This window comes from Nymphalis io, chromosome 2, assembly GCF_905147045.1.
Source record: "Nymphalis io chromosome 2, ilAglIoxx1.1, whole genome shotgun sequence".
Classification (NCBI taxonomy): domain Eukaryota; kingdom Metazoa; phylum Arthropoda; class Insecta; order Lepidoptera; family Nymphalidae; genus Nymphalis; species Nymphalis io.
In genome coordinates, this window is record NC_065889.1 from 8,845,427 (window position 1) to 8,861,425 (window position 15,999).

The window sequence follows — 15,999 nt, forward strand, 5'->3', positions numbered from 1 at the left end:
CTTATATTTATTTTTGCATATAGGTGCCAGTTTCAAACGAAGCACAACTAATTCTTTATTTTAAATAATCAAATTATTGCAGCAATTCAGGCCTACTATTAAAATTGTTTTGTTTTTTAATAATAGAGCCATCCACTTACCATGTAAAGCAACACATTAGAAATAAAATATGATAACCTATCCATTTATTGGCATTAGTATATTAACTAGGATATAAACATTTTTACACCTGACATCCCCCGTCCAGTGGCAGTTTTCCGTATCCGTATTACCCTACCAATTACCATTTATTATTTTTATATTGGCATTATTGACTGTACTTGTATTCCGTAGCCATATTGACTTATTGTGCAAAAATAAAGAGTGTATTTAGACATTAGGTACATCTTGAATTTGATACAATGAATAATAAAGATAATTTCAGTGAAGATATATTTGAGTATATTAAAGTTAGTGAAGATGAAGATGATTCAAATGCTGTTGAAATTCCTTGTGAATTAGACGGGACCTTATTGCTATCTACGCTAGTGGCACAATTCCCTGGAGCTTGCGGACTCAAATACCGCCATCCTGATAGCAAAACTATTCGGGGAATACGTCTTAGTGATGGCAAATTGCATCCACCGAGTGAACAAGGTTGGGCAAAACTTTTATTTATATGCGTTTTTCCAAAGGAAAATAAACGCAAAATGGAAGACGTATCACCGGAAAATTCAGCGGCTAAAACTAAACGCTTAGAAAAGAAACTAACTTGTTCTGATTTGATATGTCTTGGCTTACCTTGGAAATCAACTGAAGAATCAATTAAACAATATTTTGAAAAGTTCGGCGAAGTTGTAATGGTTCAGTTAAAACGAGATAAAAACGGATTGTTTAAAGGCTTCGGCTTTATAAGGTTTGCTACATATGCCTCACAAATGCGAGCTCTTGCTCAAAGGCATAACATAGACGGTCGCTGGGTTGATGTTCGTATTCCTAATTCTAAAGAGGGAGTAGTACCGCAAATGCCTTGTAAAGTTTTTGTCGGCAGATGTACAGAAGATATGACAGCAGATGATTTGAGAGAATATTTTTCAAAGTTTGGTGAAGTAACAGATGTCTTTGTTCCGCGACCGTTCAGAGCATTCGGGTTCGTTACTTTCTTAGATCCAGAAGTGGCACAAAGTTTATGTGGTGAAGACCACGTTATAAAAGGTGCATCAGTTTCTGTGTCAAGTGCTGCACCAAAAATTAAAAGTAAATCTAATCCTAATTGGAAAGATGACTCCTATGGACCAAACAATTGGGAAGGAAATCGGTCAGGTCCATCTGGAGGGTCAAATGGCAGTGGCAGCAACAATAACATTGATACTCTCAATATGCAGAACTTAGGCATAAATCCAAATGGTGGTCCACCAGCTAACTTCAATTTGCCAATAAGTCTTGTTGCTGCAGCTTTGAACCAAGCTGGCTGGGGTGGATTTTTGGGTGGTCCAGGTAATTCAGGTCCAAATAATTGGCAGGGTGGCCCTCCTCAAGGCAGTGGAGGTAAAAATTGGAATAATAATCAAAATTGGGGTCAAAATGGACCTCCCCCATCATGGAATCAAAGTAATAATCCAGGCTGGAATGGTGGAAAAAATGGCAATTGGAATCAAGGCAACTGGCCAAATGGACAAGGATGGGGTGGTAATGGAGGGGGAGGTTCAGGGAGTTCAGGGTCTAATGGTGGATGGAATAACAACAAACCCCAGACATGAGGTGAGCGTACACTAGAAATGTTCATAGCAGAGATGATTGTGTGGGGAGGTATAAGATAAGTGTTTAAATGTTATTGATTTTGCTATTTATGTGAATATACATATATTAATAGTGATATGATAGTTTTATCACAAAAATCAATTGTAAAAAGATAAAACAGATTGTAGTAGATTTAAGGTGACATTGTTCTGTGTGTAATTTGTGATATGGCATGATGTGAGAGATATTGAATTAATAAAGTATGCATTCTGAGATGGATGTTTCAATTGCGCTGTTGGGTGGGTTAATAATTGTGTATCATTGAAGAATGATAGATTTAAGGGTGAAATTTTATTTTATCAACATTTATTGAGTAATGGAATTGGTTGATTGCATTGATCTCAATTCTTTAGGAATTGAGTATGAATGTATTTGGATATGGAGTGAGTTAAAATATGGTATGTATATAAATGAACATGTGTAGCAGACGTCTCGGCGTCTGAGTGAGTGATAGTCAAGATGTGGCTACTCAATGCTGCTGGAATTAGAAAAGTACCGTCTGAGTGCGTCTGCATCAAAGTGGTGAGTGAGTTGCAGTAATGGTATGATAAGTGATGTTAATATTTTGCATAAAAGGAACATGTTCTTATTTGTAGCTATGAAAAAAGTTAAACCAGTTGATTTAATTATGATGCCTTGTAACATGCTAATAAAATATGGTAATTACATTTTTGGTGTTAACAAGTTAACTATATTTTATAGTTTAAAATTTACTTAACTAATGAAGGTGAACTTATGTTAACTATAGCTTATTTACAGATACATTTTGTTGATTTGGGAATAATCAAATGGAGTAATGAATTATCATTGAAAGAAAAACATTGATGAAATTTATATAAAAAATTGGAAGGTAAGTTTTACTATGCAATTAGGAACTTCATTCAATATATAGTTCACTGTTTTATATTTTTATGCGGTAATAGTTTGGTGAAGCTTTGTGTAAGCCTGGCTGTTAGGAACCACCCCCTCATCTCATATTCTTCCATCAAGTAGCTATACTTAGTATTGTTCTGGTTTGAAGGATGATGAGAGTAATAACAGGCAAGAGTCGACACCTTAATTACTAAGGTTGGTGGCTCATAAGCAATGTAATTGTCTGTGGGTGATTGTGACCACTTACTGTGAAGTATTCCATTTGTAAATCTATTTTTTTAAATAAATAAAAGCTTTATCATTTGATAGAACCAAAACATCAAAGCTGTTTGTGAAATATGTTATTTATCTGATGGTAAGTGTTCACTGTCATTCAAATACTAGTGCTCAAAACATATGAATCATATGGCCATGCATTAGCTATTGGCCAATAATTGCATCTATGATATTGTTGCTATCACTATCACTTGTTCCTGTAATTCATTTACCCTCATAGCTGAAACATCAATACAGCATATGTATAGCATTCATATTTTCTTGTAAAAAGGTATCCTTGGTTAAATACAAAATTAATAAGTTTAACAATATATATATTTTACTTTCAGGTGCAATGGACGTCACATCATGGATGGAGATGGATAGAAATTGCAATGTATTTTTGTTGAATAGTTTTTATTAAAACATTGTTGAATGAGTTTTAATAAACTTTATATTTACACATGGATGTACATTTACTTAGAAAGAAATCACAACTAAAACTTCTTACCACAAGTATTACAATTTTTAATATTATCATAGGTACAAGTAAACCCTAAAATAATCAACACTTGTGGCATATCACAGCAAGCATTTTCATAAATATTAATAATATACATGTTGTCTTGTCCCCCTTTGTCCAATATACTTATACATATATCGTTTCAAGTAATAACAAAGGGGATCAAGACCTTAATCATAATATGGTATTGAGAATATTACATAGATACATTATTACTTAGATTTAGGAGGCAACAATATTATAAATTTTGTTGTTTTCATTCATTCATGACCGAATGGAGATTTTACAATTTTGTTTTCTAAAACTAAGAGATCTTTAGCATATACAAATGCTAGTAACAATAACTTTACTTTGACATGACTAATAATTACAATTACTTTACACAATTTCAAGCAATTACATTTGCGAAGCATATCACTTAATTTTAATAGTAATTATAAGATCCAACATTAAAATAATCAGAAACATATTAAGGTATATTAGGTAGTATATTAAGGTATAAGGCTTAAGAGCTTTCAGACAAACATTTACTGTTCAAGTGTATCTTTCGTGTTTGAATGAATAATGTATAAACCCATCATTCATAGCCACCCAAGAAAATAGTTTTGCCATATGGGGCCACTGTATATTTTTCTTAGTCATGTATTGGTTTAGTCGGCACAAGACCATAGATTTCGACATTAAAAGTCAGAGGTTCAACCTTTTTAAAAAAAGAATGTAAATATAGTATATCTAATATTTATGTTGTTTTTTTTTTAAATACATAACAGTTATATAGGTGTTTTTAATGTTTTTAGACAAATTTTACATCGTAAATATTTGATTAAGAAGATAATATCACATAGTGACATTATGCTATCTCGATAAAAACACAATTGTGCAGGAGGAGTATTTCAGTTGGTAATCTATCTGACTCTGATGCTAAGAACTATTAATAGAATAGAATGTAAGAAGTAAATCTACCATAGATATTAAATGATAATAACTTATCATTTTCATTATGTAATAAAAATGTAGCCATTAGTTAATTATATATGGTACATCAATATTATAAAAAGGTTTGGAAACTCTGAATTTACTATATGGATGCTTATGGGCGGCCTCGGCAAGTCAGTTTAGAATTCGTCATTTCTTAGAAATCCACAGACCGTTCGGCTAAACCAAATATAAAATAAAATTGAAAATCTGCTAAAATCTCTGTCTTTTCTACTGTCATCTGACCTAGATAATAAGGTATGAAATTAAGAAGCCGATGGACGGCCTCGGCATTAAATGGGTTAACATTAATACAAAAATTTTACTCTGGACAATATAATGCCAATATACACATAAAAGTATATGTATGATTTATCTTCATTCTATAGATAAAAGACTGGCTTCATAAGACAGTACTTACTTCTTGGTTTACTATTCTACTCGAAGGAAAAAACAAAAAAAAATTACAATGTCAAATTTCAGGCTAACTGTTTGCAGGTTTTTTTTTTAAGAAATTATATTGAAATATGCTATGCATACAAATTGATGTCAAAAATAATTTCGGTTAACATAAACAAATTTAATAAACGAATAGCTAAAATTAAGAAAACTAAAGTCCCGACTTAGTTTTTACCTATTACAAAAACAAAATATATACATATCTTAAAATTGAACTTCGATTAAGTATTTACATATTAAAATGGCGTTGCAGACATAACTTTGCAATCTTCATAATGAACACTTCGTTTTCTACGACTTATCACGCTTAATATAAAAAGCGCGTATTAACAAGGTTATTAGCCAGACTACGAAATTTTTCGAATAAGATAATTTCAGTTAAAATTGACCGTTAATAGTAGGTACGCATAACGTTTAGTTGAAGATCAATAAACACAAACTAAATATGCTTAAAGGTACGTTTTCATATGTTTAACCAGAGCTATTTCAGTAGAAGTGTACATTCAACTGTATGTATTTCTTATAGCTTTGACGCTTTAAGCTTAGCACAATTTCTAAAATGTTGCTAGAAAGGTTTTATTATGTGAATGGTAGAATATTGTCTGAAACTAGATATTATTACAATAATTGTCAAGTGTAATATGTATATGAGTTATCCTATTCCGACCATAGTTAACATCGTAATCAATATGACAATTGACATGACATTATCTACGTTACATTCAGTAAAAGAACACTCAAAAGTTCTATAGTTTTGTGTTCCATCTACGGTACAGTGAATTGTTAATTGTGTATATAGAATAATGTAGTAGTGCTAACAAGGCACAAGCACTTTACAAACAGTTTTACACTTTTCAAAAACGTTCAATGACTATCCGCGTGTCTATGGCTGGGAAGCTTTATTGGTTTCGGTCACCGGTGCATTCAAGCGGTTTGGATTTGGGCGGCTCGAGGTAAAAATCTGTATAAATCATAACCAGAATGTTGCCTGAACTGGAAGTAAGAACAGATCCTCTGAAATAACCGTTGACCATGGAACACAAAATGAAAATTCTCCCGCAAAAGCAATTTTACTCGGGATTGCTGATTTTGTTTTAAAATAACCCCAAAAAAAATCATACGTAACTGTGTGGGCTTTTCAATGTTTTATTAGCAAGGATACAAAAACGTCCATGTGCTTGGAAAGCTGGAGTTGGTGGATAGGAAATAGTTATCAGAATGGTCGATGTTCTATTTTATCAATATGACAAAGAAGTCAGGCGTTATTATGTAAACAGACGGAATGCAGGTATCAAATGGTGTACCGATGTTACAAAGAAGTCAGATACAAAAAAAGAGTATGGCGGAAAATTCCAGAACAAGTCTGGAAGAATCAAACATTTCCAGAAATCTTTGACTCCCTGCCTTTAAAGGCAACGGTGACTGAATTAAAAAAAATTTGTCATCGAGACTTGAAGACAATATACCCCTTAACAAACAAGTAATAATTCTTATGAATTCCCTTTACTCAAGAGACATATCTTTTAATTCTATAGTTTCATATAGCGTCCATAATAATTGTTTGGTTGTAGATATTTGTCAGACAACAACATTGTCATTTGTCCATGGATCATTCAAAAATTTAATACAAAACTTAATGATATAATATTGATGAATATAAGGAGTGACGCGATCGACAAAATTATTTGTTAGTGGATATATCCACATTAACTTGACTTTCAACATTGACATTCAATACGCCATTTGTTTATGAATCCATAATGAATACCATTGAGTGATTAAGTGGAATAGTCTTGTATTACAAATAATAGATATTAATCAAAAACTGATTGTAGTGGATAATATAGCAGAGTTACGCATAACAAATCGCATAGAATATGTAAAACTAAGGTTTGTTTATCTTTAATAGTTCTTCAATTGAAATAATATTATATAATTAATGGAAGACTAAATTATCTGATTTACAGCCGTTATAAATTACGTACAATGGATAAATAATAAGAGAACATAATATATACATAAGCATATATAAGTTAAAGATGATTTATACTTGTCTTGTGTTTTTGGTCGTGTTACAAATTTAATTTAAATATATATATTATATATTGAGTCACACTTGCCACAACAGCCTTACATCATTTGAACAATTGAAATGGACGGATTTCAGAAATGTATAACTATGTAGGGTGAATTTTTGGAAGTATATTCTTTGCCATGGCATCTGACAATCGTTATGTTAAATCGTTAATATACCATATTGTGTTTCTGATAAAATAATATTTTTTACATTATTAATGCAGTAACTTTAAAAAAAGAATTATGCTCAGAAAAATTCTTTCAAGTAATAAAAAATATATATTTCAATAACGTTGAGTATGTTTGTTATTTGTCATAGAAGTTTGTTAATAAGTTATGGAAGTTCTCCTAGATAAAAATCGTATATTGACTTTTAATTTTACATTTCAAATAAATTATTTTTATATAAAAATTAATATTAACAAATAACACATCGTTGTTATGCGATTAGCGTAAATTTTTAAAACTTGCCAAAAACACTGCATTGAGTGAGTGTTTATAATGATTGTAGAGCCATGATACCCCAGTAGTTAGAAGACGAGAATCATGATCAAGATCCGATATCAAAATCGGACAAGCACCACTGAATATTTATGTGCTTAAATTATATTTATAATTTGTTCGGCGGTAAAGAAAAACATCGTACGCAAACCTGCATGTGTATAAAGCGTGTATCCACTAACCCGCGTTGGAGCAGCGTGGTGGAGTAAGCTGCTTCTTCGTTAGTTAAGCAAACTTCTCTTCAAAAAGGAAATTAGGCTTTAGCCCAACAGTAGGATTTATAGACTGTTCCTTTACTTTTACGTGTCGTTATTTGAATGAGTGAGTAAACTCACCACTCCGTGTAAACTCGGTAGCGTAGAACTACAAAACGACAATTACCTACACGTTTAAATACGCAATTCTAACAGAAACGTTAAATTCGATTTAATTTGTAATGATATTATGTAGTCTAGAATAAAATTATTGTCGTCAAAATTGAATTTGATGAACATTTTATTAATTTCTATTGGAAGGTGGAATTTTTATAACTATATTGTCAGTCTACGTATGGTTATGTTTTTATTTCTTTGTTATATGATTTTGATTGTAATATTGTGAATAATATCGTACATTATAAATCGAATATGAATATACAAAATCGTAAATAAAGTCAAACAATTCTAGTGACTTGAACACGTGAGACCAATCTGAATGGCATGAAAACCGATTGGAAACGCTCGAGTAGCTAAATCTTACTCGTGTCGCATCAGCGACCAAACACTAAAAACATACGAAGTAGAATATTGTATTAAAATTACACGTTAACAATGCATCGATAATTTTAAATCCTAATGTTTATAGAAATTAGTGGTAATTATTAGTATGTCTACAATGAAATGCATATTGTCTTAATTTTTGAATTAGGAATATGTATGTATAAAAAAACTTAGTCAAGAACATCAAAATGGCACCGAAATCAATGTATGAGAAAATATTACATTATTATTTGTTTGAAAATATTCAAGTTGCATATACTGGGAAATTTCGATCATCAAGAGGTAGGATATAATGTAAATGAACGCTGAGCAGCGCTAATATGGAGTTCGTTTTAATTCTTAGAGGATCATCATTATGAGCTTTGAAAGGTTGTTTAGCGGGTGATTAGTTGTTGAACAAAGATTTTTCTTTTTATTTCGAATGTCAATTCAATAAAGAAAGACAGAAATCAGTGCTGAACTAAACAACTGCTAAGCAACCTTTATAAGTTAATCGTAAAATTCCCAATTATTTGGCGGATAAACTTTAATTGTCTGAAACAAATGAATCTAATTGTAGATTGAGCCGAGTTCCGCGACTAGTACTGCCTAGACCACGTTTGCAAGCATTTAGAGGTAGCTTTCGTTTCGCTGCTTCTAAGTGTTGGAACGATATCCCACCTCCGATTAAGAACAGTACGTCTCAAAATAAGTTTAAGGCACAATGCAAGCAATGGCTTCTATCTATGCAAAAGACGCAATGTGTCTGGACAAATGTGTGTAACTAAGCTTCAATATTTAATTGTTACTTTGATTGTAATTTATTAAAACATATATCTCTGTTTGTTTAAACATTTTAAATATTATTATTATTATTTTATTTTCATTTTTTATTCAATATGAAATATTTTCCTTTTTCTAGAATTAAAAAAAAAAACTTACTGTTTTAGTAATGCTTGCATCTTTTGTTTTATTTTAGCCTATTGTGCGTGTTATAAATTGTATTAACTTTTATTATTTAAGTAATTTTATCTTCTTTTACCTTTTACTGCACTGAATGTAGCGTTTGTGTTGGCAGCATATGTACAAGGCTAGACTGAAAAGCAGCCTAGCTGAGACTACGACCTTTTCACCAAATTATGAAATATGATATTGTTAACTCTTATTTTATGGTTTTGTACCTTAATTTTTTTGTCTTTGTTTTTTTTGGTGAATAAAGATATTTATTATTATTATTAATAATAATTGTTTCAATTTAAATATCTTTAAAGATTCATAGGGATAAACTTTGAAATAAATAATTCCCGAAAATACGGACATATGGAATAATGGTGGCCACCATTTAACTTCGCATGGTTAATATATTAATGAAGTATGTATTGGTTTATGTATGCATGCATATTCCTCATAAGCATAACTCTTAAAAAAAGTAGGTACATTTGATAATATAGACTACAGATAAAACAGTTTGAAGAGATTTTTCCGTTTGCAGTAGTGTAATACACAGTGACTAAATTCGGTATAAACCAGTTTGCGCTAGTTACCACGTGCCACGAATTTTCGCATAACTAGGGTTAGAAGTGTCATGACATTTTGTTTACTCTTATTATTTTCTTACTAATTAGTTTACAATAAAATATATGGGGGATAGAAAAAACTTACTTTGCAAATAAATGTCACAATGGGTATGAATGATATTGTGACATATCTTCAGGAATAATTTTGTGCCATAACTGCAGAGCTTAGAGGGTAGAGACATGGCTTTACATACAATATCAGAACTAATAATATCGGATGAAAGCGAAGATGAGGATGTTAAAGAAATTTACTATTAAAAGTTATGTTTGGTATAAATTATTAAGTAAAATATATATGAAAAGTATTTATTTATTAATCTGCTGACGGTACACTACTACAAAGGCAAAAGTGTTTTCACGCTGATTTGGCTGTACGTAATATTATTTTAAAATCTACTACCAAATTGATATTGATACAATCACAGTCTTGTAACATTAACTGTTTTATCTTAATTTAACTATTTATTTTTACGAGAGCATATTGAATATTATTTTATCTCCTGTATTAAGATACATAGTTAAACTCGTAATGTTCATTCGCGTACAGTTTTAAAGATGCTTCAGAATTCAGATTGAGATTTTAATAAATATTTATCAAAATAGCAAAAAAAAAAAAAAAATTAAAAAAAGACAAGATCTAGTGATGATACTTTAAGACGGCGATCGATTAATAGAATTAAACACAATCATAATAATACGTTTGTTGAGTACAGGTTTATAAAAGTAAAGCCGGTATGAATGAATCTTATTCGTAGCTAACATCGATTGAATTGACCATACCTATGTTATTACGTTTATTATTTTTATGCCAGCTGTATTAGATTACAGGTTAAATCAGGAAGAAATTTTACAGTTTGAACTGATTCTTATACCTCTTTTAAACATTACGTTCTACTACTACCCCAAGCCCCTGGATAACATGATATTTTAACAAAAATTTGCAATAACAATGTTTTTTTTTTTAATAATCGACATTACAGACACAGATAAAAACATACTAACGAAAACGCCTGTCCAACTGTAACTGTATTTTGAAAGTTATCGATAGTGTCATATTATATTCTCTAAAAGTACAGATTTTATCGACATATTTGTTCTTGATTCGTAACTGCAAGATTTTGTGAGAATTTCACGAGATACTTTAAAAGTTGCAATAAAAGTTTTCTTGGCTGTAACTGACTCGGAAAATATTATTTTTACATCATTTATATTATATAATTTTATAATATAAGCCATTTTTATCGTAAAATATTTCTGAGCAGTGATATTAGTATAATGTATTCATAATATATTTCTATTTAACTTTTTAGCAAAATGGCGGCTTAATCGGGTATCGGAAGAGGAGAAAAACTAAAGATATTTAAGCTTCTCCCGAAATTTCTTTCCCTATTTAAATCAGATTTATAAGTAAACTTTTGTATATCGGACACCTGTCGTATTTTTTTATTCCAATTTTTTTAATAAATTTATTATTGTAAAATAATGTATACAACTTTTTACAAGGTATTAAAGCAGTCTCCTATAATATAAGTATAATCAATAAATTGGTGAATGTTATAAAGCAATGTTGAATCTTTTTTAAAGATTTTATTTTCTATTTTAATATGGCTCGGAAGACAAGATTTAATAAAATTGAATAAAATGATATCATAAAATATAGTCAGAATATAATTATTTAAAAATACGAATTACTTTTGGATTGAAAATAATCGAGGTGGGTAATTTGCTGTTGAGAATAAATTATTTAAAATCAATCACTATACTTAAAAATTTACTTATTCACTTCTTTAATTAAAGGTAAAATATAGAATTAAAATTGCAATTATAAAAACCATGCTAATAAGATTAAGAGTAAAACTCCACTACTAATTGTGCATATCAGGTTATATAACAAATTTTAATATACATACCCTGTATTACATGAAATGGTTCTACGTCTTATGTATTATTTAGATTACTTTCATAAATTCCAATAATTTTAAGTACATTTTAAAATATAATGGCAGTACGATAATTATGTAATTCTCTAATCTTCAGTAATGTATCTCATTGGCACGATTTTTATTTGAAATAAAATTTAAAATAAGAAAAAGAACATAACCTTTACTGAGGTAGAATGTGTGCCCTACACTTTGAGTTTCTTGGGCGGGCGCAGCGCGTGCGCGGGCGGCTGGCGGCGCTTGGCGGCGAGGCGGCGCGGCTGCCGGCGGCCGTTCCACTCGGCGTCGATCTTCAGAGCCAGTTCGAAGTCATTTTTTTCTTGCTCAATAATTTCCTCAATTCGAAGCTGTTCTCGTAAAATGCTTTTGACATCACAATTTTCTAACGGACTAGATAAATTTTTTACAGCTAAATCGACCTTATTATTATTTATCGATTCGTTCATAGACGGTGGACTATAGGAATCAATTTTAAGATGCATTCTTTTAGAATCGCTCCTTAAATATGGTTTTCTATCTGAATTAAATTTTCTCTCTCTAATTTTTTTCTTAGGCGTTACTTCATTGTCATCCTTAGAAATGCTTCCCATTGATCTGGTTCGTCTAAGAGTCGACATGTTATCGTCAAGTTTTATAATACCATCGACTTCTAATCCTTTACTCTTGTTCGGCCCTTTGGAAGGTAGAGTTAGTTCGTGGTGATTTAAGTTTATAGAAGAACTTTTTTTACCCCTCGACCTTGTGTAAGTAGAGCATTTTTTCAAACTATGCTGTAATTAATATAAAAAAGAGGTTAACAAAAACTTAACCATTGTGTGTACTGTTCAAAATAAACAAATATTGAAAGCAAATTTTACGAGCGGTTGTGGATAGCCAAACCGAAACCTACAAGAAATAACATAAATTGAATCTGATCCAGCTGATTTTTATTAAAATTAAGATAGCATTTACGACTTTGAGCATTTCAAATAATAATTAAACTTTGTATTTGTATTATGACTATAATTAAATGATATATAGAAATACCTTTTTAGCTTTGAGTAAACCAAGCACGATAACAAAAGCAGAAGGCATGTTTTGAGCCAACGACAAGTTCCTAAGTTGACATAATCCATCAATATACTGATCACGGCTTGGTGGAGCTTCATTCAGGGGCATATCAATATCTTTGACCACGCGTATACATGGTACTCGCAATGGTAGACCCTTTATTGTTTTAAAACTGAAATACGCACAGGTTAAATAATTTTAAACAACCATAAATTATAAAGATATATGATCTGAAATAGTTCCATAGAGCATTTTTTTTTCATATAATGATAGGTAATAAATATTTAGGTACTTTATAAAATTAATATTTGATTTTTTTTTTATTTTGAATATTTGATTTTTTTTTTTTTTTATAGAAAAGGAAGGCGGACGAGCATATGGGCCACCTGATGGTAAGTGGTCACCAACGCTCTTAGACATTGGCATTGTAAGAAATGTCAACCATCGCTTACATATCCAATGCGCCACCAACCTTGGGAACTAAGATTTTATGTCCCTTGTGCCTGTAATTACACTGGCTCACTCACCCTTCAAACCGGAACACAACAATATCAAGTATTGCTGTTTTGCGGTAGAATATCTGATGAGTGGGTGGTACCTACCCAGACGAGCTTGCACAAAGCCCTACCACCAGTAAGATTTAAGTAACCAAATATAAAATTTTATTTATATAATTAAGGATATAGAAACCAAAATTTCAATTTCACACATATATGTTAAAATTAATTTCTTGGTTCAAAAATCTTTAAAAATGTCAATAGTTATATATGTGAAGAAAGAAAGCATGCACAGATTATATGATATATAATTCTTAATTCAAATATAGTGTTTTAGTATTCATGGTCCTGTCTGTTTTGCATATGAAAATGCTAAAAAGTAACGTATTTATACATGCATAATTCCATGAGTAAAATTTTTTTTTTTTTCATAATAAAGAATGCAATATTTTATTAAAATAGAAAAAAAAATACTTAAATTTAAACTTTGTAAAATAGTTTAATTGTATGGAAATGAACGGTTTCACTAGCATCTAAGTTCTTTGTGACAGAAGTAAAGTAAGTATTTATGTTATAAGACTAATAAATGTATCATACAAGGAAACATTACCTAGTAGGTGTTGTTCCCTCTATCGGTTTAAAGTAGCATAGCTCCTGTTGCATTGAATCCACACTACTCGTTTCAATGTTACGAGTTTCTGGCATACTCGTTTTATGCAATATCCCTGAATGGGGAAGTGGCAATGAGACAAGTAATGATTGTATGCCAATTTTTGTCTTTACCACATTTTTTTCATCAGTAGTATCTTGGCTTTTGTCAACAGCCTGTTGTTCTTTTTTCTGAAAAGAAATCATATAATCGCAAATCTAACAACATTGTCAATGAGAAACAAATAAGACAATTTTTAGTGTATTTCATTTCTCTGTTTCTGCAAATTTATATAAATATTAAATAATTTGATAGTTATTAAGTATAAATTGATTGTTTCTAATTTTATTTGAATATAATTAAAAAGAGATTTACCTTGTAATAAATAGTATTATACAGGACCATTAACTCACCTCATCTTGAAGGCTTTTGCCATTTTCTTTGTTCCACATTTTAGTTTCACTTTTAAGCTTTTTATCTAAGAAATTTTTTAAAAGTTTCCCATAGCTTGGAAGCATTTCAGGCGAAAGCCTGTTGTTTGATTTGTTTGATCCTATTGGTGTTGATATATTTGTACTAGTATTATCATCAGTCAAATGTGGGCTGCTAAAACATTGACAATATTATTAATAAAAACTGCCATTAAGTAATAAATAACAAAATATCTTTGATGCAGACATTCACTAAAAAACTTTATTAATTCTTACTTATTAACAATAGTCGCTTGTACTGTTGATTTCTTTAAATAACTATCTATGGTTGTTGGTCTTAAGCGAGGTTTAGTTAAGGAAACTGTTATTGTTCTATGGTTTGGAGATTTATACACTGTCGGGGTCTTTGAATTTTCTTGCTGCAACTTTTTGGCCAGAATTTCATCTTGTTTTATGTTCTCTAAATATCTCTTGTGGGCTTCTTCTTCTTCTTCCTTAAGTTTTCTGAAAAACCATAATGTTATTTTTTTAACATTCAGTTTATAAAGTGACACCAACAATGATGATAAGACTTCAGACGATAAGCTATACATTGAACTATCAATAATTGGGCAATTAGGTGATATAGACTGACAATGAGGTAATAAGTTACATAATATTTATTCAGAAAGTTGTTTTACTACAATTTTAATTTTATGTTGTTCTCCACATTTTGACATAAATCGAATTATATGCTATATCTCAAAAAGATAGTAATACAATATTTTAAAATCTTGTATAGCCCACATTTTTCCCTAATCTATAAGCTATCATCATTATGTGAAAGAATCATCAATCTGATAAACAAAGTAGTTTAGGAATAAAAAAGAAAATTAAACTTTTCTCTCTTTTTTAAGCTTTTGTTTAACTTTGGTTTTGATAATAATTATATGTTATTTTATATTGCAAATAATTATTTAGTGGATATTATATAAAAAAAAAGTTTAACAAAGACTAGGAGACTAATTGACCACATACTTGATGAGTAGCTCTGTTTTGTTAAATTCCTGTTGTTCAAGCCGCAAGCGCTCTACTCTCAACCTTTTAAGCTCAGCTTCATATTCAGATCGGATTTCTCCTGGTTCACATATTCTAGGTAATATTGTTTCTACAAAACACATAGTAAATACATACTTAATTGATTTATAAATTATAAACTGAATAGTAAATGTGTATTTTTATAATATATAAATAAAAAATTAAATAATCGCACTATTGTTTGCTCTTTGGTTTTATGAAAGACAGATAAAAATTAAGCATATGTACCTGGTGATATATTAACATCCTCCCCTTTCAATTTTTTATCAATCTGCTCAATAAATTTGTTTTTCATAAAATTCCAAAGCTGACTGTTTACTAAATTCTTTTGTTTTGTCGCTGTTCGTAACCAAGAACCTATTCGTAGTCGACATAGAGGACAACACAAAGCATTATTTTCAATACTTCTATTAAAACAACTTTGACAAAAATCATGATTGCATGGTAGAGTTACTGGTTCTATTAAAATTGACTGACAAATTGAACAAATAACATCGCTAAGTTCTAATTTTTCTAATTTTAATAATTTATTTTCTATTTTAGACAGCCGCTTCTTTGACTTGGCCGCCATTTTTGACATTGTTTTTTATTCTACTTACA

At 30.4% G+C, this 15,999-nt stretch overlaps 2 protein-coding genes across 4 annotated transcripts; one reads left to right on the forward strand and one right to left on the reverse strand.

The window, feature by feature from the left end:
* The first annotated feature begins 320 nt into the window (after nt 1-320).
* LOC126773179 (TAR DNA-binding protein 43-like) lies at nt 321-3,370 on the forward strand. Of its 2 annotated transcripts, none has more exons than XM_050493904.1 (3): nt 321-2,301; nt 2,539-2,629; nt 3,258-3,370. In XM_050493904.1, the coding sequence occupies exon 1, from the start codon at nt 402-404 to the stop codon at nt 1,737-1,739; it is 1,338 nt and encodes a 445-aa protein (XP_050349861.1). In that variant the 5' UTR covers nt 321-401; the 3' UTR covers nt 1,740-2,301; nt 2,539-2,629; nt 3,258-3,370. The 2 variants fall into 2 exon arrangements, with proteins under 2 accessions (XP_050349861.1, XP_050349868.1); XM_050493911.1 differs by having other exon boundaries at nt 321-1,740.
* An 8,104-nt stretch (nt 3,371-11,474) lies between these two features.
* On the reverse strand, nt 11,475-15,979 carry LOC126773151 (uncharacterized). Of its 2 annotated transcripts, none has more exons than XM_050493791.1 (7): nt 15,628-15,979; nt 15,340-15,469; nt 14,599-14,826; nt 14,305-14,497; nt 13,853-14,082; nt 12,722-12,917; nt 11,475-12,465 (listed from the first exon to the last, which is right to left on the reverse strand). In XM_050493791.1, the coding sequence occupies exons 1-7, from the start codon at nt 15,977-15,979 to the stop codon at nt 11,881-11,883; spliced, it is 1,914 nt and encodes a 637-aa protein (XP_050349748.1). In that variant the 3' UTR covers nt 11,475-11,880. The 2 variants fall into 2 exon arrangements, with proteins under 2 accessions (XP_050349748.1, XP_050349757.1); XM_050493800.1 differs by having other exon boundaries at nt 14,305-14,494; nt 15,628-15,970.
* Between the last annotated feature and the right edge of the window lie 20 nt (nt 15,980-15,999).